The 20,150-nt window shown below is 61.5% G+C and overlaps 1 protein-coding gene across 22 annotated transcripts in view; it reads left to right on the top strand.

Annotated features, from left to right (window-relative positions):
- The window catches only part of AFDN (afadin, adherens junction formation factor), a 147,461-nt gene that overhangs the window by 80,010 nt on the left and 47,301 nt on the right, over positions 1–20,150 (top strand). For 17 of the 22 annotated variants that reach the window (XM_070074581.1, XM_051841907.2, XM_051841895.2 and 14 more), the window contains 10 exons: positions 2,744–2,838; positions 3,463–3,722; positions 6,462–6,531; positions 11,071–11,186; positions 15,155–15,216; positions 15,314–15,519; positions 16,910–16,930; positions 17,699–17,844; positions 18,062–18,156; positions 18,407–18,672. In XM_070074581.1, coding sequence (XP_069930682.1) covers positions 2,744–2,838; positions 3,463–3,722; positions 6,462–6,531; positions 11,071–11,186; positions 15,155–15,216; positions 15,314–15,519; positions 16,910–16,930; positions 17,699–17,844; positions 18,062–18,156; positions 18,407–18,672 — 1,337 coding nt within the window. The remainder of the gene's footprint in view (positions 1–2,743; positions 2,839–3,462; positions 3,723–6,461; positions 6,532–11,070; positions 11,187–15,154; positions 15,217–15,313; positions 15,520–16,909; positions 16,931–17,698; positions 17,845–18,061; positions 18,157–18,406; positions 18,673–20,150) is intronic. The other 5 variants (XM_051841909.2, XM_070074582.1, XM_051841908.2 and 2 more) reach the window with 1 other exon arrangement.

The raw sequence follows: 20,150 nt of genomic DNA, 5'->3' as shown, positions 1-20,150 counted from the left end.
TTCCTGGGTGGGAAGTGGAGCAGCTGGAATGAGAACTGGCACCCAAGTGGGATGCCGGCCTCGCACGACACAGGCCCCAGGGAGGTTTACGTAAAGGCTTGCCACCGAGGGGCTTGGAGGTGAGGGAGACAGGCCAAGAGGAAGCGGCCGTGCAGTCAGGGCTAGTGCGGCGGGGCAGCGGGGCTGTGGCCGCCAGCAGAGGGACACGTGTGCTGCCCAGGTATTTGCTCGGCCGTCCAAGGTGCCGACAGGGCAAGGGGTTGGGCTGAGCGGGTCTGGGAGGGGCCTGCGTGGCCGGGAGAAGTGGACCTCTGAGGGCTGGACTGGAGGAGGCGGCCCGGCACAGGGCGGAGCAGTGTGCACAGGAACCTCCCCCCGCGCCTTCGACCTGTGTCACCCGCATGTCACGAGGCGGGAAGCTTCGTCATTAGAGTTTACGTTGTGTGCTCCGAGGCTCATATCCGCTCCCACAGAGCTCGTGAATCCAGGGTCTCCATTGTCTGTGAGGTCACGCGGCTGTGTACACGTGGTGCCTGTCAGGTCACGCGGCCGTGTGCTCACTCACACCTGTCAGAGGTCACGCGGCTGTGTACACGTGGTGCCTGTCAGAGGTCACGCGGCTGTGTGCTCATTCATACCTGTCAGAGGTCACGCGGCTGTGTACACGTGGTGCCTGTCAGTTCCTGTGGCTGTGTGCACGTGTTGCCTGTCAGCTCACGTGGCTGTGTGCACGTGGTGCCTGTCTGTCAGTTCCTGTGGCTGTGTACTCGTGGTGCCTGTCAGTTCCTGTGGCTGTGTGCACGTGGTGCCTGTCAGCTCATGTGGCTGTGTGCACGTGGTGCCTGTCAGTTCTCGTGGCTGTGTACACGTGGTGCCTGTCAGTTCTCGTGGCTGTGTACACGTGGTGCCTGTCAGCTCACGTGGCTGTGTACACGTGGTGCCTGTCAGTTCTCGTGGCTGTGTACACGTGGTGCCTGTCAGTTCCTGTGGCTGTGTGCACGTGGTGCCTGTCAGCTCATGTGGCTGTGTGCACGTGGTGCCTGTCAGTTCTCGTGGCTGTGTACACGTGGTGCCTGTCAGTTCTCGTGGCTGTGTACACGTGGTGCCTGTCAGCTCACGTGGCTGTGTACACGTGGTGCCTGTCAGTTCTCGTGGCTGTGTACACGTGGTGCCTGTCAGTTCCTGTGGCTGTGTACACGTGGTGCCTGTCAGCTCACGTGGCTGTGTACACGTGGTGCCTGTCAGAGCTCACGTGGCTGTGTACTCGTGATGCCTGTCAGTTCCTGTGGCTGTGTGCACGTGGTGCCTGTCAGTTCCTGTGGCTGTGTGCACGTGGTGCCTGTCAGTTCCTGTGGCTGTGTACACGTGGTGCCTGTCACTTCCTGTGGCTGTGTGCACGTGGTGCCTGTCAGTTCCTGTGGCTGTGTGCATGTGGTGCCTGTCAGAGCTCACGTGGCTGTGTGCACGTGGTGCCTGTCGGTTCCTGTGGCTGTGTACACGTGGTGCCTGTCAGAGCTCACGTGGCTGTGTACACGTGGTGCTTGTCAGTTCTCATGGCTGTGTGCACGTGGTGCCTGTCCACATGGCTGTACATGGTGACTGTGTTCACGTGCTGTGTACACGCTCATCCCTCTACTATGTGACGTTCTGAGCCCCGCACAGCTGCCCTCCTGACTGTGGTGACGGAATCCAAGCGCAGGGTAAAGTGTTTCTGGCCGTTTCCAGGCAGGCGTGAAGGGGGCGGGGCGGGACCCTTCGCTGGGTGGACTTCAGCTGGAAGCCTGGCTCTGCAGTTGCGGCACCAGGCGTCCTTTGAGGTGCATTTTCCTGGGTCAGCAGCTCTGAGATGGGGGTGGGTCTCAGTGGACATCATCCTGCATCCGTGGGATGGAGTGGATAGGGTCCACGGAGGCGTGCGTGGTGGAAAGGCACGCGTGTGGTAGGCGGTCCTGGAGGGGGTGAGGCGCTCCCTGGTCAAAGCTCCGACAGTTCATCTAGATGTGAACAAGTCTGCCCTCTGGGCTCATCTGCAGCGCCACCCGCGGGGGACTCAGGAGCCTGCGCCTGGAGTGGGTGTTTCATCTCCCAGCCAAGGGGGCCGAGCCTGCCCTCACAGGAGAGCCTGTGTTCCGATCCTGGCTCTGGATTCTGACCCCAGCTTCCTGCCAGTGCCAACCCTGCGAGGCAGCTGCGTGACGGCTCAAGTAATTGGTTTCCTGCCACTCAAATGGCACAGCCGGATTGCGTTCCTGCTTTGGCTCTGGCTGTTGGCAGCGTTTGGGGAGTCAACCAGCAGATGGGAGCGCGCTCGCTCGCCCTCTCGCTCTCTCTCTGCTCCTTAAGTAAATGAGTTAAAAATACACCCCCCCCCCGCCCACCCCTGGTCAGCCTGCACTGTGCTCTGTGTCGTAGGCGTGATCGTCTCTGATGGTCACTTTGTTAATAAAATTTCCCTGGAATTACTCACAGAAACCCGGATACATGGTAGAGACAGCTTCTTCCTGTGTAGTTAGGACGCGTTGGGATCCATGGTCGTGTGCATTTTGGGTTAAGTAGACGTTTCTGTGCTGACTTTTCATTTGAATTTTCTGTGTCCGGCTCACTGAGTTGTGTGACACCCTTGGCGAGTTCTTGAGCAGAAGTCCCCAGACGGGAGGGGCGTAGTCGCTTCCTGGGTGCTGGCTGTGAGTGCCGTGGCCGAGCCTTCGGCCTCGCCAATGGCGCGCGCGCTCTCTGCTTGCAGACGGCTCCGACTCCAGAGACAAGCCGAAGCTCTATCGCCTGCAGCTGAGCGTGACCGAGGTCGGGACGGACAAGTTCGAGGACAACTCCATCCAGGTGCGCCTCCCGCCGTCGCTGCCGGACCGCAGCGTTTGTGATGGGGTGGGGTGTGAGTCGCCCACCTGCTTTGGTGGGAGAAGAGCAGAGCGAGTTCCCCCGTCCACCTCCAGAAACCTGGGCTGCTGCGCTCCCTGAGACAGCCCCCTTCCTCCCTTACGCAGGGTCGGGGCTGTCGCAGAGCTGAGGGCCTTGCGGTGGCTCTGCGCGTGCTGGGGCAGGCGCTCACGTAGTCCGCGAGCCGGCAGGCGGTGGGCACGTCCTCGGGGCGTCCTCAGCTGTGGACGGGCGGATTCGGGTCCTGTCCGCTCTGCCGTTCCTTGACCCTCAACACAGGTTGCTGGTCACTGCGGCCGTAATGATCCCTACGGACCGTCCGTCAGCTGGGAGAAGCGTCCGCTTCTCAGTGCGTTAGCTGTCCTCCGGTGAAGTCTGGATACTGACAGTGAGCCACTGTGTTGGCAGTGTTTTGGCTGTGTGTAGCTGTCACAGTTTACTGCAGTAAAAACACCAGGGATCAGAGCTGTTATTCACCATCGCCAGGCGTGAGCTGTGTACGTTTGGTTCCAACTCCGCACACCTCACGGCGGGTTTTGGTTTTGCTTTGGCTTCTTCCTGTTGCAGTTGCTTGGCCCAGGCATTCAGCCCCATCACTGTGACCTCACCAACATGGACGGCGTGGTCACCGTGACGCCGCGGAGCATGGACGCGGAGACGTACGTGGACGGCCAGCGCATTTCCGAGACCACCATGCTGCAGAGTGGCATGAAAGTGCAGTTCGGGGCGTCGCACGTGTTCAAGTTTGTGGACCCCAGCCAGGACCACGTGCTGGCCAAGAGGCCCGCGGAGGGAGGCCTGATGAAGGGCGCGAGGCACAAGCCAGGGTAAGCGCTGCTGGCGGCGTGGGCTGAGGGTGCTGCAGCTGGGCCACGTCTGCAGGCTTTCGCTTTGTGTTTTCAACTTCTGCAGCATGTCTGTTTTAAGTGTAACATTTTTCTTAGCGAATGCACCAGGCTACAATAACAGTGTTACCGTCCTAACAGTGCTTACAGGCATGTTCTGTGAAATCATGGGGCTAAGATCTCTTAAGTCATTTTATTGAAGGTTTTTGTTACTTTTGCTTTTCATGTCATTTTAATACTGAAGCATAATTAAGATTGTTTAGGAGGTCGGGGTATTTGGCGCCACCTGGTGCTTCTCTGAGGCCTTGCAGCGTGGGCTTGTTTGGAAAACAAGTCCTTTTTACTGTCTAGTAAAACCTTTTTGGAGTAGAAAATAGGCTGTCCCTTTCGGTAATGATGATTTTCAAAACCAGCATGCTGCTTCGCTGCCATGACCTGTTTTCAGGTAGGTGGGACGTGGGTCCTGGAGTGACGGCTGTGGTGGGTCCCCCCTCGTGCGGCCCCAAGTGCGCTGAGGTGTGAGCTTTTGCCCACAGCAGCACGGGTGCGCCTCCCTCTGTCGCCTTGCCACCGTGCTGGCTCACCCTGGGCCAGGTTGACTGTTGAGGGCTGAAGCTGCGTGGGCTGTCACGTCGTAGTCACTTAGGCAGAGGGACACTCACCACGGTGCTGGGCTCTGAGTTCTGTGTCAGCCTCTGCACACCTGTCACTTGCCAGCGACCAGCAGGTGCCTTTGCAGTGTGCTTCCCGGGAGACTCCCCGTCTTCCTCTGGTGTCATCCACTGTAGGGTGGCCCCGGCCCCGCTTCCGTCCTGAGCCTGGGGCAGCCTGCTGTGTGCCGGCTCTGAGCGCACAGGCGCTCGCCTTCCTGGGCGACGGCTGCCCACGCCCTTGCACCTGCGCTGGGCTCCCTGGGGCTTTGCCCGAGAGATTCACGGTGTGAGGCAGGTCCCCGCAGTGCCGCTTGTTGGTGACCGTGCCGCGTTCTGTCTTGTGGTGTCTGTGTTTGGGTGTCCTTGGGGGTGTCGTTCCCCACGCCGTCTCTGTTTCAAATAAATAAATACATCTTAAGAAAAAAATAGCAAAATAGTCACCGTTCAAAGGGGAGTATTTTGTATCCTAAGACGATTTTCCTTTTTAAGAATTTTACTTATTTACTTTAAAGGCCAAGTTAGAGAACCAGAGAGATCTTCCATCCGCTGGTTCCCTCCCCACATGGCTGCAGTGGCCGGGGCTGGGCCAGGCCAAAGCCAGGAGCCAGGAGCCAGGAGCTTCTTCTCGGTCTCCCACACGGGTGCAGGGGCCAAGCACTTGGGCCATTTGTTGCTGCTTTCTCAGGCACATTAGCAGGGAGCTGGATGGGAAGTGGAGCCCAGGAAATGAAACTGGTGCCCATATGGGACGCCGGCACATGGGCGGCAGCTTAGCCCGCTACGCCGCGGTGTGGCCTGGTTGCAGTTTCTCAGAGCTGAGGTAGCAGGGTTCTCTGTCAGTGGCTTCCTGGGGCCCTGGGGCCTTGCTCAGCTCATTATTCTTCAAAGTGAGGTTTTATTTGTATTCTGAGTTTTTTATAATGATGCGGTTAGAAGTTTTGGTATTTTTGAGGTATTTTAAAAATCTCCTAGGGCTGGCACTGTGGCACAGCAGGTAAAGCCGCCGCCTGCAGTGCTGGCATCCCATGTGGGCACCCGTTCGAGTCCCAGCTGCTCCACTTCTGATCCAGCCCTCTGCTGTGGCCTGGGAAAGCAGTAGAGGATGGCCCAGGTCCTTGGGCCCCTGCACCCACGTGGGAGACCTGGAAGAAGCTCCTGGCTCCTGGCTTCGGATTGGCTCCAGCCATTGCGGTTCACTCTGGGGAGTGAACCAGTGGATGGAAGACCTCTCTCTCTCTCTCTCTCTGCCTCTCTGTAAGTCTGCCTTTCAAATAAATAAATAAAGTCTTTTTCTAAAAAAAAAAAATCTGTCTACACGCGAAGAACTGTTGATTGAGTCACTAACAACATCAGAAATTCCTGATTTTTAAACGTGTAGCCTACGCCGCGATCCCTCTGCTCTAACAAGACCCCCAGCGGGGCTGTCAGGGGCAGCTCCTCACAGCGCTGTGGTGGCAGCCTGGCCTCGGTGCTGTGCACAGGGAGGGCCGCCCACCGCATCCTGTGCCGCTGGAGGCCTACGCAGGCTGACGTCAGGGGATGCCTGCTGCGTCGTTAGGTCCACGCGACTTCTGGTTATTGAGTAGTGATCCTGAAGGTGTTAGCTCTGTGCCAGTGTTTGACAGTCAGAATTGCAGAGAGAAAGCGGGGGAGAGAGCGAGCGAGCGAGATTGGGATCACGAGAGATCTTCGTCTGCTGGTTCGGTCCCCAGATGGCCACCATGGCCAGGGCTTGGCCAGACCACCGCCAGGAGCTTCTTCCAGGTCTCTGGCGTGGGCGGCAGGGGCCTGAGCTCTCGAGCCGTCCTCCACCGCTCTTCCCGGTCAGCAGCAGGAAGCTGGATCGCAAGTGGAGCAGCCAGGGCTCTAGCCAGCCCCACGTGGGATGCTGCCACCATGGGCGATGCCAGTCCCCACGCCACTGCCACCCCCCTTTTTAATCTGTAATTTCATGTGCTGCAAATAAAGCATTTTTAAAAAGATCTTTGAACATTTGAATATGTAGTTAAGTGTTGTTTTTGCCAGGTCATTTGAACGTTGTTAACTCTTTCTTTTCTGGTCCCACCAGCATGGTTCAGGAGACAACTTTTGATTTAGGGGGCGACGTGCACAGTGGAGCGGCGTTACCAACAAGCAAGGTGGGTGACGGGGCTGCGCCTGCGGGGACAGGGGCTGCGGGCCACCTGGGGGGACAGAGGGCTGTGGGCCGCCTGGGGGGACAGAGGGCTGCGCCTGGGGGGACAGAGGGCTGCGGGCCACCTGGGGGGACAGAGGGCTGTGGGCCGCCTGGGGGGACAGAGGGCTGCGCCTGGGGGGACAGAGGGCTGCGGGCCACCTGGGGGGACAGAGGGCTGCGGGCCATCTGGGGGGACAGAGGGCTGCTCCTGGGGGGACAGAGGGCTGCTCCTGGGGGGACAGAGGGCTGTGGGCCGCCTGGGGGGACAGAGGGCTGTGGGCAGCTCCTGGGGGGACAGAGGGCTGCTCCTGGGGGACAGAGGGCTGCGGGCCACCTGGGGGGACAGAGGGCTGTGGGCCGCCTGGGGGCACAGAGGGCTGCTCCTGGGGGGACAGAGGGCTGCTCCTGGGGGACAGAGGGCTGCGGGCCACCTGGGGGGACAGAGGGCCGTGGGCCGCCTGGGGGCACAGAGGGCTGCTCCTGGGGGGACAGAGGGCTGCTCCTGGGGGACAGAGGGCTGCGGGCCACCTGGGGGGACAGAGGGCTGTGGGCAGCTCCTGGGGGGACAGAGGGCTCTGGGCCACCTGGGGGGACAGAGGGCTGTGGGCAGCTCCTGGGGGGACAGAGGGCTGCTCCTGGGGAACAGAGGGCTGTGGGCCGCCTGGGGGGACAGAGGGCTGCTCCTGGGGGTACGGAGGGCTGCGGGCCACCTGGGGGGACAGAGGGCTGTGGGCTGCTCCTGGGGGGACAGAGGGCTGCTCCTGGGGGCACAGAGGGCTGCGGGCCGCCTGGGGGGACAGAGGGCTGCGGGCCGCCTGGGGGGACAGAGGGCTGCGGGCCGCCTGGGGGGACAGAGGGCTGCGGGCCGCGGCGGCCAGTCCTCGTCTGTAGTGCTCCCACGCACCGTCCCCAGCTCCACTTCTGTGGGAGATGCCGTGACCCCTGCCCAGGGCGCTCAGCCCCACCCCCAGCTCCCCTTTCCTCGGTTCATTTCTTTGATCATTCTGGGGTGCTGTTTCTGGAAGACGAGCCACCCAAACCAGGGGCCGGAGCAGTAGCCGACTTGCTCGCGGTGGCCAGTGCGGTGAGCTCTCTGGGGCGCTCTGCGTGCTGCTGTTGCCCAGTGGTCACGTGTGTTGTCCAGGGCCTCCTGGGGGCCCTCGTGCCACACCCAGGCGGCGGGACTCACCCTGGGCGCTGCGTGCGACACCTGAGCTTCCAGGTTTCTGCGGCCTGGCCGGGTGCTGGTGCGCTTGGGTTGGGCCCAGTGCCTCGCAGCCCACACTGGGACTGAGTTGATACTCAGGAGGCTGCGTGCTGCAGGGCTCCCGCCGCCTTGGAGCAGTCCCCCGCCCGCCCCCACGCCAGTGTCTCCTGTGCTGCTCGCCCATCGGCCTCCTTTTCCCGTTCGCGTTCGCAGCGGCTTGAAAAATGTCACCTTGTCACTTGGCACACGGAGTTCCTGGCTGCAGCCCCGCTGTGGGGACTACGTGTCAGGGCCCAGGCCTCAACAGCAGTGCGCCTGCCGCCCTGCGTCCCAGAGGTCTCCCCCACCCCCGCCCTGTCTCACAGAGGTCTCCCCCCGCCCCCGCCCTGTCTCACAGAGGTCTCCCCCACCCCCGCCCTGTCTCACAGAGGTCTCCCCCCACCCCCGCCCTGTCTCACAGAGGTCTCCCCCCACCCCCGCCCTGTCTCACAGAGGTCTTCCCTCCCCCGTCTCACAGAGGTCTCTCCCCTCCGCCCTGTCTCACAGAGGTCTCCCCCACCCCCATCCTGTCTCACACAGAGGTCTCCCCCCACCCTGTCTCATAGAGGTCTCCCCCCACCCCCGTGCTGTCTCACACAGAGGTCTCCCCCCACCCTGTCTCACACAGAGGTCTCCCCCCACCCCCACCCTGTCTCACAGAGGTCTCCCCCACCCCCGTCCTGTCTCACACAGAGGTCTCCCCCCACCCCCGTCCTGTCTCACACAGAGGTCTCCCCCTATCCCCCGGTCCTGTCTCACACAGAGGTCTCCCCCCACCCCCGTCCTGTCTCACGCAGAGGTCTCCCCCCACCCCCGTCCTGTCTCACACAGAGGTCTCCCCCACCCCCGTCCTGTCTCACACAGAGGTCTCCCCCCACCCTGTCTCATAGAGGTCTCCCCCCACCCCCGTGCTGTCTCACACAGAGGTCTCCCACCACCCTGTCTCGCACAGAGGTCTCCCCCCACCCCCGTCCTGTCTCACACAGAGGTCTCCCCCCACCCCTGTCCTGTCTCACACAGAGGTCTCCCCCACCCCCATCCTGTCTCACACAGAGGTCTCCCCCTACCCCCTGGTCCTGTCTCACACAGAGGTCTCTCCCCACCCCCGTCCTGTCTCACACAGAGGTCTCCCCCCACCCCCGTCCTGTCTCACACAGAGGTCTCCCCCACCCCCGTCCTGTCTCACACAGAGGTCTCCCCCCACCCCCGTCCTGTCTCACACAGAGGTCTCCCCCCTGTCCTGTCTCATAGAGGTCTCCCCCCTGGTCCTGTCTCACACAGAGGTCTCCCCCCACCCAGACTGCCCCTGCTGCCCAGGGCTCGGCCAGACGCCTGTCCTGCACTGCCGTCTGCCCTTGCCCTCGGCGTCACAGGCCTGGGCCCTTCTCGTCTCAGGCCTCAGCTGAAGGCCACTGCCGTGAGGGCCCCAGGCAGTGTGGCAGCACCCCACCTGCGGCTGTGTCCCGCCTAACACTTGTCCTGTTTGCTGATGGGCTGTGCCGTGTGTGCTGCTTCCTGGGTCCCCGCTGCTCCTAGCACTTCGGGAAGGGCCCAGCCAGAGCGTCACGGCGGCCATCTTGGCAGTCAGGGAATGCGTGAGGACTTGCGGAGCCAGCTGGATGTGTTGGTCCTCGAGAGCACTGAGGGGCAGTGGGAAGCCCCGCGGTCACTGTCGGCCCCAGGGACGCTTGCCCGTGTCCGTGGGCTCTGCGGGCAGTGGCGCGTTGGCAGCTCTGTGGGTGGGAAGCTCTCAGCTCACCCTCCTGTCCTGCTTCCTCCGCCTGCTGCCGTGGGCGTGGCCGTCTGCTCTTTGTAGCAACCTTGTAGTCTGAACAGTGCTGCCAGCCAGACCGTGACCGGCAGTTCTGTGGTGTCTGTGTGTCCGTGCTGCGTGTGTTTGCAGTATAATTGTCTTGCACTCCTGTGCTGACGAGCACTTTACACAGTGTGGACAAGCGGTGGTTTGAGGGACTGTGACGAGTGGACAGCAGGGTATCACAGTCGGCACTGCAGTGTGGGATGTTCACAGCGAGTGCAGGGTACGCGTGAGCAGTGTGACCCCGGGCCGGCCGGCAGTCCCATCCCTGTACACGTGAGCAGTGAGGCGCCGGGCCGGCCGGCAGTCCTGTCCCTGTACACGTGAGCAGTGTGACCCCAGGCCGGCCGGCAGTCCCGTCCCTGCACGCGCGAGCAGTGTGACCCCGGGCCGGCCGGCAGTCCCGTCCCTGTACACGTGAGCAGTGTGGCGCCGGGCCGGCCGGCAGTCCTGTCCCTGTACGCGCGAGCAGTGTGGCGCCGGGCCGCCCGGCAGTCCTGTCCCTGCATGCGCGAGCAGTGAGGCGCCGGGCCGGCCAGCAGTCCAGTCCCTGTACGCGCGAGCAGTGTGGCGCCGGGCCGGCCGGCAGTCCCGTCCCTGTACGCGTGAGCAGTGTGACCCCAGGCCGGCCGGCAGTCCCGTCCCTGTACACGTGAGCAGTGAGGCGCCGGGCCGGCCGGCAGTCCTGTCCCTGTACACGTGAGCAGTGTGACCCCAGGCCGGCCGGCAGTCCCGTCCCGGGAAGGCAGGAGAACGGGGAGGCACACGGCGCCGCGTTTGGCTCTGTGTGCAGATGAGACTGCCTGTTTCCTTGCCCGTGCGCAGTCTCCACGGCCGGCAGGTGAATAGCTGGGGACAGTCCTGCTGCCGCACGTCACGTCACATCACGTCACGTGGGAGAGGCTCTGGGTCTGTCCTGAGGCCTTCCCGCGGTCAGTAACTCACTCTGCCGGATGTCGGGCGGGTGGTCAGGACGTGTCCTTTCACAGGGCTGAAGTGCGCTGTTCCGTTACTAGAAGTGGGTTTTCCCGTGTTGAGTAAGAGCAGGAATGAAGCAGTTTCTGCCCTGCGCTCGTTAGGTGCTGAGCTGTGCTGAGCAGAGCTTTTAAGTGCGTTCTTGAAGCAGAAACAGGGCCCGCGTCTTCCACCGCGCGTTTCCTGCGCGCACCTTGTGTGTAAAGCAGTGTGGGGACGAAGCCGCTGGTGCCGTCGTGCTCTGAGAAGTCCTGGGTGCCGCTCCGCGGGCCTGGTCGCAAGGCCGGCCCCTGGCTCTCTGAAACCAGAGCGGCTGGGGTTTTGTTCCCTCCGTGCTGCGTGCTGTGGGCACACCTGGCAGCCGCGGCGGCCCAGCGTCTGGTCTGTACATCAGATCCGCCCCCCCCCCCCCCCCGCGGCGCTGCGCTCGGTGTGTGTGCTGAGCCTCTACCCTCCTGTCGCAGAGCACGGGCAGACTGGACGGCGACAGAGCCCCCTCTGCTTCCGGCACGGTGGAGCGAGGCCTGGTGAGACCCATGATGCGGCCGGAGCAGCAGGATCAGCGCAGGCACGAAGGCAGGTAGGAGGCCTCTCTCAGCGTGGGGGGAGAGCGGGGGGCGTGTGGAGCTGGAGGGAGAACGGGGGGGGGCGTGTGGAGCTGGAGGGAGAGCCGGGCCGGGGGCGTGTGGAGGGAGAGCGGGGGGGACGTGTGGAGCTGGAGGGAGAACGCGGGGTGGGGGCGTGTGGAGCTGGAGGGAGAGCAGGGGGGGGACGTGTGGAGCTGGAGAGAGGACAGGGGGCGTGTGGAGCTGGAGGGAGAATGGGGGGGCGTGTGGAGCTGGAGGGAGAACGCGGGGGGGGGCGTGTGGAGCTGGAGGGAGAGCCGGGCGGGGGGGCAAAACGTGTGGAGCTGGAGGGAGAGCGGGGGGGCGTGTGGAGCTGGAGGGAGAACGGGGGGGGGTGGGACGTGTGGAGCTGGAGGGAGAGCCGGGCGGGGGGGCGTGTGGAGCTGGAGGGAGAGTGGGGGGACGTGTGGAGCTGGAGGGAGAACGGGGGGGGGGGCGTGTGGAGCTGGAGGGAGAACGGGGGGGGGCGTGTGGGACGTGTGGAGCTGGAGGGAGAGCCGGGTAGGGGGGGAACGTGTGGAACTGGAGGGAGAACCAGGTCGGGGGCAGGGGGCGGGGTGGGGGGGGGACGTGTGGAGCTGGAGGGAGAACGGGGGGGGGCGTGTGGAGCTGGAGAGAGGACGGGGCGCGTGTGGAGCTAGAGGGAGAACGCAGGGGGGGCGTGTGGAGCTGGAGGGAGAACGGGGGGGGTGTGTGGAGCTGGAGGGAGAGCGGGGGGACGGGGGGGGATGTGTGGAGCTGGAGGGAGAACGGGGGGGACGTGTGGAGCTGGAGGGAGAACGGGGGGGCGTGTGGAGCTGGAGGGAGAGTGGGGGGGCGTGTGGAGCTGGAGGGAGAGCGGGGGGGCGTGTGGAGCTGGAGGGAGAGCGGGGGGACGTGTGGAGCTGGAGGGAGAGTGGGGGGGCGTGTGGAGCTGGAGGGAGAACGGGGGGCGTGGAGCTGGAGGGAGAACGGGGGGGGGACATGTGGAGCTGGAGGGAGAACTGGGGGGGGACGTGTGGAGCTGGAGAGAGAGCCGGGCGGGGTGGGGGGACGTGTGGAAGTGGAGGGAGAACGGGGGGGGGATGTGTGGAGCTGGAGGGAGAACGGGGGGGGGGCGTGTGGAGCTGGAGGGAGAGCTGGGCGGGGGGGGGGGGAACGTGTGGAACTGGAGCTGGAGGGAGAACTCCTGGAGCCGGGAGAGGCAGGCCTTAGTCGCTGACGCCCAGCAGAGGGCACTGTGTCCCACAGCGGTCCTGGGAGCTCCCGGGTCTGACCTCCGCTGAGTGCTGGTGTGTGCACGCTCTGCTGACGGACTTTTACTGGCTGGACTGTCGGTTCTGTGTTCGTGCGCCTGTGCTTGTTTTGGGTGGGGCACCCCAGGGTGACAGGTCGCTGCTGTGAGGACTGTGGAGTCTAGTGCGTGGCCAGAGCGCCTGGGCGGCCGCGTGGTGGCTGCCTGGGTGTCAGGAGGAGGCTTTTGCACGTGGTGTAATTGGGTTTCCCAGGGGTGCTTGTTCCGCACAGGCCCGGCGAGGCGTTCGTGAGCTGTAGACTGCCTTCGCGACAGGCGGCCGCGGCCTCCCACCCGCCTCGGGCCCTGTCTCCACGTGCGGGTGCTGGGATAAGCCCTGCAGGGTTCACAGGAGAAATGAACCCCACGAACACTGATTCTAGCCAAGGACAGCATCTTGGGAGGACAGAAGTGACTTTGATTGCCGCTGAGAGATTTTGTTTTTCCAGTAAAGATGTAAGCTCCTCGTTTTTGCCAAATTTAAGATGATGGAGCCAACAATAGGAACATTTTGTACAGGTTCGTTTTGTGGGATAGCAAACTAAAATCAACGGCCTGCCTTCAGTATAAGACGGCTCAATATGGCAGTGCCAGAGAAACAGGCTAAAATAATTGAGCATTTAAATATCTTGTTGAAAAGAGTATCTTTGGGGCCAGGGCTGTGCCACAGCGGGTTAAAGCCCCGGCATGCAGCGCCAGCATCCCATGTGGGCACCGGTTCGAGGCTGCTCCACTTGCAGTCCAACTCCCTGCTGGTGCACCTGGGAAAGCAGCAGAAGGTGGCCCAAGTCCTTGGGCCCGGCACCCACGTGGGAGACCTGGAGGAAGCTCCTGGCTTTGGATCAGCGCAGCTCCAGCCATCTGGGGAGTGAACCAGTGGATGTCTGTCTGTAACTCTGTTTCTCAAGTAAATAAATCTTAAAGAGTATCTTTGTTCTCCTCAGTTGCTGAATCAAATCCAAATTGTTAAATCATAGACGAGATGGTCAGCTTGGAATCCTATGCTCGGATGACGGCGGGGGTGTGTGTGTTCAGCCGGTGAATGTCGGCCTCGGTCTGAGGTCGTTAACGTTTAGCCTGACAGATCTCACTCCAGTGTGTGTTCCTTGTAATCTTCATGATTTAATTTTCAGTTCAGTATTCAGAAGAGGGGGAGAGCGAGCTCTTTCATCACTGGCTTACTCCCCAGGTGCCTGCAACAGCTGGGGCTGGACTGACCCGGCCAAAGCCGGGGCCCTGGACTGCTCGCAGGTCTCACTTGAAGGACAAGGACCCACAGACTTGCATCGTAACCTGCCTCCCCCAGAAGTTGAGCCGGGACGTGCATGCAGGCACTAGGATAGATGGGAGGCAGGTGTCCCGAGCTGCACCTTAAACCACAGCACCAAATGCCTGCTCCAAAGATGGAGATTTTTTTTTTAAGATTTATTTATTTATTTGAAAGGTCGAGTTAGAGGCAGAGTCAGAGAGAGGTCTTCCATCTGCTGGTTCACTCCCCAGATGGCTGCAATGGCCAGAGCTTCTTCTGGGTCTCCCACGTGGGTGCAGGGGCCCAAGCACTTGGGCCATCTTCTACTGCTTTCCCAGGCCACAGCAGGGAGCTGGATCAGAAGTGGAGCAGCCGGGACTCTAACCAGTGCCCATATGGGATGCCGGCGCTGCAAGCAGTGGCTTTACCCGCTACGCCAGAACTGAGATCTTAAGGAGGCTAACCTTTTTGTCTGTTTGGTGTTTCATAAATAGACACAAAATACAGCTCGTGGTGAACTGACTTAGAATAATAATTAAATGGCTTGAAGTCCTAATCGCATGCCGGTAGGCTGTTTAACCTGAGTCTTGTCTGGAGAAAACATGACTCTGCTAAGATCTAAACTGGACTTGTAATCGCCTTGCACGCTCTGGGAAGTCTGTCTGCTTGGAAGCGCCTTCTGAAAATTCCCTGTGAAGCACAGCACGGGGTCCCATGTTGCCTTGTGTCTGGTGTCACGTCCGTGCACGTGTGCTGTGATTGGAGAGGACTCCCACTAAGCAGTGTGACCGTGGCCCACAGTGGGTGTAGCTCGCTGGTTGAGATGTGCCCTCCCCTTGAACTCTTTGATCCTAAACCCCAGATGCATGAACGGTACGCACGCTGTGCTGAGGGCCGGTCTTCCTGTTCCTGACAGTTCCTGTTGGAACAGTGTCGCGCCGAGTGTTAGTGTTGGTAAGGACCTACGAAACATGAAGGAGAGAGTGTCTTAAGGCACCTGTCCCTGGGAGTGCTGACAGGCGCAGGACCGAGCGGCCGAGGCAGAGAGCAGAGTGGGTGCTCTCGGGAGGATCACTGTCCAGCTGCACGCGGTGTAGCTTTCCTGTGCCTCTCAGTGGTGTGGTTTCACTGCGACCCGAGCCCCGGTGAGCGCAGGTGCGCGGAGTCTGATCTCAGGGCTAGGCAGGGTGTTCATTAATAATCCAGAATCGTGTGTTCCATCTGCTGCCGTGGTGGGGAACTTGCCCCGGGGAGCTAGCCGTGAGGGTTGTGGTAGGATCACACCTGTCAGCAGGTCGCAGGCGAAGGCCGGGCCTCGTGCTGCGTTCCGTTGCAGTGGTGCAGAGCTGCCCGGGCTGCCCGCGCACTGTGGTCCCCTGATGTCCACTTTCTTCCTCTAGACCTCAGGAGGCTCCGGGGCTGGACCTGCTGCTGCCTGCGAGCATTGAGTTCAGGGAGAGCTGTGAGTAGTGGAGACCCCGCAGTGCCTCCCGCCCGCTTGTTCTCCCTCGGATTTTCATGGTGCTTTGTCCTTTTTCTTTCTTGAAATCTTTCCATAGCTGAAGATTCATTCTTGTCTGCCATTATAAATTATACCAATAGTTCTACAGTCCACTTCAAGCTGTCGCCTACGTACGTGCTGTACATGGCCTGCCGGTACGTACTGTCCAGCCAGTACAGACCTGACGCCAGCCCCGCTGAGCGCACCCACAAAGTCATTGCCATCGTCAACAAGATGGTGAGCATGATGGAAGGAGTCATCCAGGTGAGTTGGGGCTGAGAGGCCGGCTCAGCCGTGTCTCTTTATTGCCTCTCGTTGTAAAACTTCCCTGAGTGGCACAGGAGAAATGTGTAGTTAGGAATTCCTGAGGAATTGTTCTGAACTCGTTCTGAGATGGAGTTGCAGAGTGAGAACGGAGTCCACCTGGTGACAGTTCCCTGGCGTGGAGTGCAGTCCACCCCCACTGGAAGCTTCTGGAAGGTTTCCACGCGCGGTCAGGCGCCGCCCCTGCCGCCAGGCCTGGCCGTCACTTCTCCTGAGCCCGCTGTGGCGCTCGGGGTCGGGGCCGGGTTTTTAGTCGTGTTTATACGGCGGTGACGAGTGTCCTTCCTCACCCGTGAGGAGCGTGTCCAGCCAGGGCACTGCTGGGGGAACACTGCACCGAGCCTGCGTAGGCTGAGCTTCTGCCGAGGCGCGTGTCCGCCTCCCGCCGTGTGGCTCCAAGTCTCACGGTTCGACGCCAGCGGGATCTCATCTCGGAGGAACCCGGACGTCTTTCATTCCCTCAGAATCGTTTGGTAGCGGCCAGAACTCCGAGAACGCGCTCTCTCACCTTGGAGTGAGTGACGGGCGAGGAGCTGGGTCAGGTTACGATGCCGGCTCAGGCAGTGCAGAGCGCGCAGCCTCGCCTTGGTGGGCGCCACCTGGTTACTCGTGTGTACGTGTTCTGCAAACAAACACGCGCTCCTCAGTTGTCCCGAGAGCCTTCGTGTGTCTCCTGTCCCGTCTGGACTGCTCGTGTCTGTCTCGGTGTGGCGCTCCGGGCGTCCGGCGCCTGTGGCAGGCTTCCCCTCAGTGACTGGAGCTCGTCAGTGAAGTCAGCGTCACCCAAATTAAGTCTTCCAGACGGGGGTCGGGCGTGCAGTCAGAGGCGTCTGGTGGTAGCGGGAAAGAGCCGCGATAGTGAGCCATCAGACCGCACCCCAGAAACGAGCGCGTGTGAGTTCTTCGTGAGCTCTCAACGCCGCCTTCTCAGTGTGTGTTTGACCATTCGCGCTGGGCACTCTCGTTCCTACTGCTGAGCGCGGAGGGATGGGCTCTGGGCTCCGAGCAGCAGGCGCACGGCGTCGCCCAGGGGTCGAGAAGCCCTTGCTGGCGGGTCTTTGCGCGAGGCCAGTCTGCGTGCGTGTGTTGTTAGTGCACCGTCACGTAATCGCAAGTCCACGTCGCGACTGTGCCAGTGTGAAGCGCGTACGCTGGTGTGTGTTCTGTGTTGGGAACCGTAAGATGGAGACGTAATTTGGGGATAGCGGAAGTACCTGTCGTGCCTCCATGTTGTGCCTTCATGTTGGTGTTGTGATGTTTTCAACTGTCATGATTGTTTACAAGTCTCTTTCTCTCGTTCTGCCTGGTTCCCCTCGTCTGTTTTCTCCAGGAAGTAGACCAGGTTGATCAGGTAGGACACTGCAGGCTGACCCAGCTGTGTTGGCTTAGCTGCCTGCCACGCTGCTTCCGTGCCAGCCACAGCCCTCCGGCAGCGGCCGAGCAGCGCCTAACACTCGTGCAGCACTAAACCCTCCTGACTGCAGCTCGCTCGGGCATCCCATAATCTCTGCTTCATGCGCTGCCGTGCGGATGTGACATGACAGGCGTCTGTTCTCTCTGTTATTTATCCTGGGTCCTATTCTTCGGGTCTCATCTGAGGTTGCCTGGCCTGCACCTGTGGTCGGGAGAGACTGTGACAGATCAGTACCTGAGACTGAGTCGCGTGGGGTCTGAGCCGCGACTGCAAGTGTCTGGGTGGCTCTGGGTGCCCGGGGTCACACGTGTGTACCGCACAGATTACCAGTAATGCACGACCAGCAGTCTGCAAGTCATCACGGTGCCTGTGGGTGCCCGGGGTCACGTGTGTACCGCACAGATTACCAGATAATGCACGGCCAGCAGTCCGCTGTGGTGTCATTCGGTATCGCCATCTCCACCGAGTCCCAGCTCATTACATCCATTTGTGTATGTGCGTGACTCCTGAGACGTAGCACGGGGGTTGTTGACCTCCTGTTGCTATGTGTGCACGCAGATTCCTGGCACATATCTGGTATCTGTGGTGAGCTCCTTGGTGAGCGTGGGGAGGTACTGGTCTATCCTGAGCACTTTCGAGCGCACTCCTGCTTTGCTGGGGCGTGGCCCGTCCCGCGCGGCTGACGGCAGTGTGTTCTGTCTGCAGAAGCAGAAGAACATCGCGGGGGCGCTGGCCTTCTGGATGGCAAACGCCTCTGAGCTCCTCAACTTCGTGAAGCAGGACCGGGACCTCAGCCGCATCACGCTGGACGCCCAGGACGTCCTGGCGCACTTGGTGCAGATGGCCTTCAAGTAAGCAGCGCGTCCGTGGGGGTGGGGGGACGGCCTGTGCCGGGGGTCGGCTTCCTGGGGCAGTGTGAGAGCCATCCGTCACATGGTGTGACACGTCTCATGTCGCGTGACGTGTCTGTCACGTCGAGGCCTCTGCGTCACGTGTGGCTGTGTCACGTGTCATGCAGCGATGTGTCTGGCAGTGCAGAGCGCGTCACCCTTGCCCCCGCACCTGCAGGTACCTGGTCCACTGTCTGCAGTCAGAGCTCAACAACTACATGCCGGCCTTCCTGGATGACCCCGAGGAGAGCAGCCTGCAGAGGCCCAGCATAGGTGAGGGCCCTCCCGCCTCTCCCCTCCGCTGGCGCTGACGTCGCCTGGTGGAAGGAGGGATTTTGATGAAGACGAGCGGTTGCTTACTGGATCTGTCAGCTCAGTGTGCTCTGTTCATGAATAGTCCCACTTTAAAGAGTGCAGTCGGACGTGTCGCGGGCGGCTGCGTGGCCGAGGGGGGTGTTGGTGATGGCCTGCACGCGTGCCCTGCTGGGTGACGCGGCCGCCGCCTGCTGCCCTGTCTCCCCAGACGACGTGCTGCACACGCTCACGGGCGCCATGTCCTTGCTGCGGCGCTGCAGGGTCAACGCTGCGCTCACCATCCAGCTCTTCTCGCAGCTCTTCCACTTCATCAACATGTGGCTGTTCAACAGACTGGTCACTGACCCCGACTCCGGGCTGTGCTCCCACTACTGGGGCGCCATCATCCGCCAGCAGCTGGGGCACATCGAGGCCTGGGCCGAGAAGCAGGGGCTGGAGCTGGCGGCCGACTGCCACCTGAGCAGGATTGTGCAGGTGCGTGCCGCGAGCCCCACCCGCTGTCGTGTGCTTGGGCGCGGCGGCGTGAGGGCGCTCCCGTGCCGCGGCCGAGACGACACGCTCCCTCCTCGGGCGCTTGCCGTGGGCGGTGAGGTCTCCAGTGCGGGCAGACGTGCCGGTGCCACGTGAGCGGGCCTTCCAAGAGCCCTGTTCTAGCAGTGGGGAGCAGAAGGCGGGCAGGGTGGGGGGGGTATCCCTTGCAGGCCAGCGAAGGAGGGGCTCTCCCCTCTCCCTCCCCAGCCCCGGCTCCTGGGCCTCAGCCTGAAGATGCATCGGCCCGCTCTCCCCCTCCCACTACCCTCCCCCCACACTCTCCCCCCCCCGTGCTCTGTGTGTGCGTGTGCTCTGTAAGTGGCTGCAGATGAGTGTGCACGCACATGTTCTGTGCACTGTGTGTATGCTGTGTGTGCATGCATGTGCTCCCTGTGTGCACGTATGTTGGTGCGTGTGTGTTGTGTGTGCACGTGTATGTTCTGTGTTGTATGTGTGCTCAGTGCATGTTATGTGTTGTGTGCTCTGTGTGTTGTGTGCACGTACACTATGTGTGCTCAGTGTGTGTGTGGCTCTGTGTGCTCGTGTGCACGCGTGCCTGGAGTTGGGTCCGCTGACTGGGTCTGGATGGCCCCTTCCGTCGCCCTGTGTGCGGGAAGATCAGCCGTGAGGCTCCAGGGTGCGGCTTCCACAGGAGACTCGGGGGCCACAGCGCAGCAGTGTCCTTACCCGGGCCTGATGTTGAGAGTAAGAGTTCAGAGAATTCGTGACCTAAAAATAGAGAATGCCGAGTCACGTTCTGAGGTTTTTACCAGCCCAGAGGAAGTTTTTTAGCTGTCGAAACATCTGTTGATTTCCAATTAGAGAAAGTTGTTTACAGCCCTAAACACTGGGATAGTTTTAAAATAACGTGTAATTTTTTAAAAAGATTAATGAGTGCGCCCGTGCGCGCGTACACACACACACACACACACACACAGGGAGGGGAGGAGAGGGATCCCCGTCTGCTGGTTCACTCCCCGATGCCTGCAGCAGTTGAGGCTGGGTCAGGCTGAAGCCAGGAGCCAGGACCTCGACCTGGGTCTCTCTCGGGGGCCGCCGTCTGCTGCCTGCCATCCTCGTTAGCAGGGAGCGGGTTCCGCTGCAGGGCAGCCTGGGCTCCCCCGGCGCTCTGGGATGGGGTGCGGGTCTGCTGAGCAGTGACTTCCCTCCCCACCGCAGCACGGCACCCGCCCTGGGGGTGTGATTTCTTTCCTGATCTTTCGCCACCGTTAAAGAGGTGTGGCGTCAGACGCTGGCGGCTGGTCACGAAGCTTCCTGTGGGGGGGCTCTCCACCCTGCAGTGCGCGCTCCCACTTCCAGAGAGAATGGTTGGAGGCTGCGTGAGGGGGAACACTTGTTCCATGAACTCAAGAGGGATCTGAAATTCCTTTCAGGCAGGTTTTCCGTTGAAATGATGTGCA

This window comes from Oryctolagus cuniculus, chromosome 5 (genome assembly GCF_964237555.1).
Source record: "Oryctolagus cuniculus chromosome 5, mOryCun1.1, whole genome shotgun sequence".
NCBI classification, from domain to species: Eukaryota; Metazoa; Chordata; class Mammalia; order Lagomorpha; family Leporidae; genus Oryctolagus; species Oryctolagus cuniculus.
Note: the sequence above shows the minus strand (reverse complement) of the source record. Positions and strands in the feature narration are given on the sequence as shown.